This window comes from Pelecanus crispus, chromosome 8 (genome assembly GCF_030463565.1).
Source record: "Pelecanus crispus isolate bPelCri1 chromosome 8, bPelCri1.pri, whole genome shotgun sequence".
NCBI lineage: Eukaryota > Metazoa > Chordata > Aves > Pelecaniformes > Pelecanidae > Pelecanus > Pelecanus crispus.
Window position 1 is genome coordinate 22,668,975 of NC_134650.1, and position 4,269 is coordinate 22,673,243.

Genomic DNA, 4,269 nt, shown 5'->3' on the forward strand with positions numbered 1-4,269 from the left:
TTGCTTTATTGCTCCAAGTCCCATCACGGCTCAGGAAATACTCTGAACCAGAATACGCTCCCTTTTCCATGGTGGGAGGGCTTAACAAGGACTGGACCAAGGCAAAGATCTGACACATCCTGGCAAAAAGCTGTGTCCAATGGCAAGTCTAAACTCAGTCACCCCCTCATCCAGTGGATCACCCAACTAAGCCTGAAAAGATCCAGGAAGTCTGCAGGAGAATTCGGAGAGCAGATGGGGGAACAATGGCTCAGCAACTAGAATGCATCTTTCTTGGCAACATCCTCCACGTGTGACAGCCTTTTCTTTGACTTGCACAATAATGATTGCATCTCAGCCACTGTTTTTACAAATCTTATCTGTTGTTTGAATAGCTTTTAGATTCCTTCCTGCAATTATAAATGTTCGCACAAGTTCTTGGAGTCAACAAAGTTGTTGTTTTGTAGCTGAATAACAGGCTTGGGCTCCAAACTTTGTGATGCTCACTGTAATGATCAGATACATTCTTAAAAGCCCTCTGAATTGGATTTTGAAACAAAAGTCCCATTGATCTTAAGCCTAAAATCCCAGCCATGACTCTGAAAACCTTCTCCCCTGTCTTTCAGAGGAACTTAAACTGGTGCAATAAAGGATGACCTCAACAGTCAAAGAAAGGATTTATCTTATGAGAGGAAACTACCAAAACTTGCTCTTATTTACACTACCAGAACAGGGGCTGGAGGGGATATAATTGCTACTGAGGCACACGGAAAGGGAGAAAACGTGAGAAAACCTTATGAAAACTCCAAGCCAAAAGAATGATATCATCAGAATGATGCTGAGCAAGCAGGGGCCCACCACCACTGTCCCACCAAAGGAGAGACTTTGGTAGGTCTGTGCCCAGGATCACCAGTATCCACCTGGAATGTGTCCACTCTGAAAGCAATAACACTGCCCTGCACTGGGGAGGAAGAATAACCTCTGCTGCTGGCTGCACTTGATCAACAGTGTCACCACCAGCAATTCTCACCCCACCGTGGTCAGAGGCAGACTGGCCACATGCTTCCTGGGTGACAGGCTTTCACTAAATGCATTGCCTCAGCAGTTATATATTTATCAGCTCTCCCACATGAATAAAGCAGTGGTTTAGACTCCATAAGTATACCTGCTGGCATTAGCAAGAGGTGTCATCGTTAGGCCTCAGTCAAAATTCTTTAACGACATTTGTCTTCAGGATTAAAGAAAGCAAAGTGAGAGAGGGGCACTGCCAGAGCATCAGCCCTCAGCATGCCACAGGGGTGCAGCGCAGTGATGACGGCTTGGCCATGCAGTTCCCATGCTGGGGACTCACCGGGAGAGGTTTCGTATTCGGGCGGGCTGAAAATCAAACGCAGCATCCACATAGCACCGCATGTCCCAGGCATTCAGGGCATTTCTGCAAGCTGACATACAGCTGCTGACAGCTTGCAAGCTGCAGCTCACTGCAGCTCCGAAATATTGCTTCTATATTAAAATGAAACCATTTTCCTCTCTAGTTTTTTTTTTGTTGTTACCCATGGAGTCAGTAATAACAAAGTCTTTAAACATAACGGTGGGGCAGACTGGGGGTTCCTCCCAGGATATCTAAGCAACGTCCAACACATGCAGATGTCTTAGCAATTTAATCTCTTTCTCCTTGATGAACGCATACGTTCTCTCCTCCAGTGCAGAGCACATCCCACGGGACACAACGAAATCTGCCTTGTAGCACAACTGCTTTGCGTACCACACTTGCAGGTTTTTTGGGATGCTCAAGGTAGCATTGATGCCCTCCATGCAAGTCAGCACTCACTGTTCTGGAAGCACCAGGCAGGGAAGCAGGCAGAGAAGGGACTTTTAACCAAACCCAGCCTGCCAGTTTGCTTCCTGGCCTGCAGCACCGGGAGAAAGCACCCTTACTTGGGCTGGAGCTGGCTTGGGATTCGGGATTTGGGATTCAGTGCTTGGTAACAAGGACTGGAAGCAAAGGGATCTCCTCGAAAACCCACCAAAGAGCAGCAGTTCAATAAAAAGCAAACCGGTCACCTGCGATGGGGATGCTCGGAGGGCAGCCTGACTGCCCCCTGCCTGCGGCTCTGCCGGCCGGCAGCTGCCCCTTCCACCTCGGACAGCATTCCCGCTCCGCTCCCGGGAGGTCCGGCGCTCCCAGGAGGTCCGGCGCGCCCGGTACCCCCGCCGCGCCATAGACGTATTCATTAGTTTCATTAGCAGCCCCGAATAAATACATATCTCCCCCCGCCTCCGTGCTCCCACCCGGGAAGCCCCTCCGCCCGGTACCCCGATGCTGAGCGTTATCCCGGCACCGAGATCGCCGCACCGGGATGGGGCGGGGGGGGGCTGGCGGACCCCGCTCCTCCCCGGTCGCCCGTACGGTTTCGTCGGGGGAGCATGGGGCTCCTGGAGCCCCCCGCCACGAGGAGCCCGACGGCGCTTCCTGGCCCCTCCGGGAGCCGCTGATGCACGGGTCGGGGGGTCACGGCACGGCACGGGGTGTGAGGGACGACAGCCCGCCCCCAGCCGGTGGCGGCGGATGGCGGTGCGCGGCGCGGCCGCCCGGCGGCGCGGCGCTGCTGCCCGGCTCGGCGGGGCGGCCGGCGTCGGGGGCCGCTCTCTGCTGCCTTCCCGCGCCCTCTCCTCGCTCCCGCAGATCTCGCGAGAGCGGCCGGCTGGTGGCCGCGGGGGCTGTTGCAGCAGCGGCGGCGGCGGGCGGAGCGGCGGCGGCGGCGGGCGGCGGCCGGGGGCGGCCGAGGAGGAGGCGGCGGCGGCGGCGGCGGAGGAGGCGGCGGCGGCGGCGGCGCGGGGGGGCGCCGGGCGAGAAGCGGCGGCGGCGGCCGAGGCCGAGCGGCGGCGGCGGCGGGCGGCGGCATCATGGCGGACAGAGACAGCGGCAGCGAGCAGGGCGGCGGCGGCGGGGGCGCGGCGGGCGCCGGGGGGCCGGGCTCGGGCGGCGGCGGCGGCGGCGGCGGCGGCCCGGGCGGCGGCCTGCAGCACGAGACGCAGGAGCTGGCCTCCAAGCGGGTGGACATCCAGAACAAGCGCTTCTACCTGGACGTCAAGCAGAACGCCAAGGGCCGCTTTCTCAAGATCGCCGAAGTGGGGGCGGGCGGCAACAAGAGCCGCCTGACCCTCTCCATGTCGGTGGCCGTCGAGTTCCGCGACTACCTGGGCGACTTCATCGAGCACTACGCCCAGCTGGGGCCCAGCCAGCCCCCCGAGCTAGCGCAGGCGGCCGACGAGCCCCGCCGGGCGCTCAAGAGCGAGTTCCTGGTGCGGGAGAACCGCAAGTACTACATGGATCTGAAGGAGAACCAGCGCGGGCGCTTCCTCCGCGTCCGCCAGACCGTCAACCGCGGCCCGGGGCTGGGCTCCACGCAGGGCCAGACCATCGCCCTGCCGGCCCAGGGCCTCATCGAGTTCCGCGACGCCCTGGCCAAGCTCATCGACGACTACGGGGTGGAGGAGGAGCCGGCCGAGCTGCCCGAGGGCACCTCCTTGACTGTGGACAACAAGCGTTTCTTCTTCGACGTGGGCTCCAACAAGTACGGCGTCTTCATGCGGGTGAGCGAGGTGAAGCCCACCTACCGCAACTCTATCACCGTCCCCTACAAGGTCTGGGCCAAGTTCGGCCACACCTTCTGCAAGTACTCGGACGAGATGAAGAAGATCCAAGAGAAGCAACGGGACAAGCGCGCCGCCGCCGCCGCCGCCCCCGCCGCGGGTGCCGGGGCCGAGCCGCCCCCCGAGGCCGAGGCCGCCGCCGCCGCCGCCGGGCCGCCCGGCGCCCTGCTGCAGGCCGAGGAGCCGGAGGAGGACTGACCGCCCGCCCCCCGGGACGCGGACTGGCCCCGCCGCCGGCGGGAGGGCGGGCAGGCGGCGGGCCGGGGGGGCGACGGCGAGAAGCCCTCCCCGCTGCCCGGCTCCCCCCCCGGCAGCGCCGCCCGCCCGGCGCCCCCCGCCGCCCGGCAGCAGCGCCTCCATCCACCCATCGCTGGATGTTCCTCCACTTTACCCACCGTATCAAACAGTAAGCAGCTGCTAAAACAAAAAACAAAACAAAACAAAACACACAAAAAAAAGTCAAAAAAAAGTAATAACATTATATATGAACTGTGTTTCCTACTTGATTAAAAATATAAAGAACTGAGTGTTTATTTCCCTAATTAACCGAGAACTTTTGTACACGTTTAAGCTATTATTATTAAAAGTGTTTGCAAAAATGGTCAAGATTATAATATTGCTGAATTATATAAG

General features: G+C 59.2%; 1 protein-coding gene across 1 annotated transcript; it reads left to right on the forward strand.

The window, feature by feature from the left end:
- The first annotated feature begins 2,886 nt into the window (after positions 1-2,886).
- PURA (purine rich element binding protein A) lies at positions 2,887-3,834 on the forward strand. The gene has a single exon (XM_075715582.1). The coding sequence runs from the start codon at positions 2,887-2,889 to the stop codon at positions 3,832-3,834; it is 948 nt and encodes a 315-aa protein (XP_075571697.1).
- Positions 3,835-4,269: the final 435 nt, after the last annotated feature.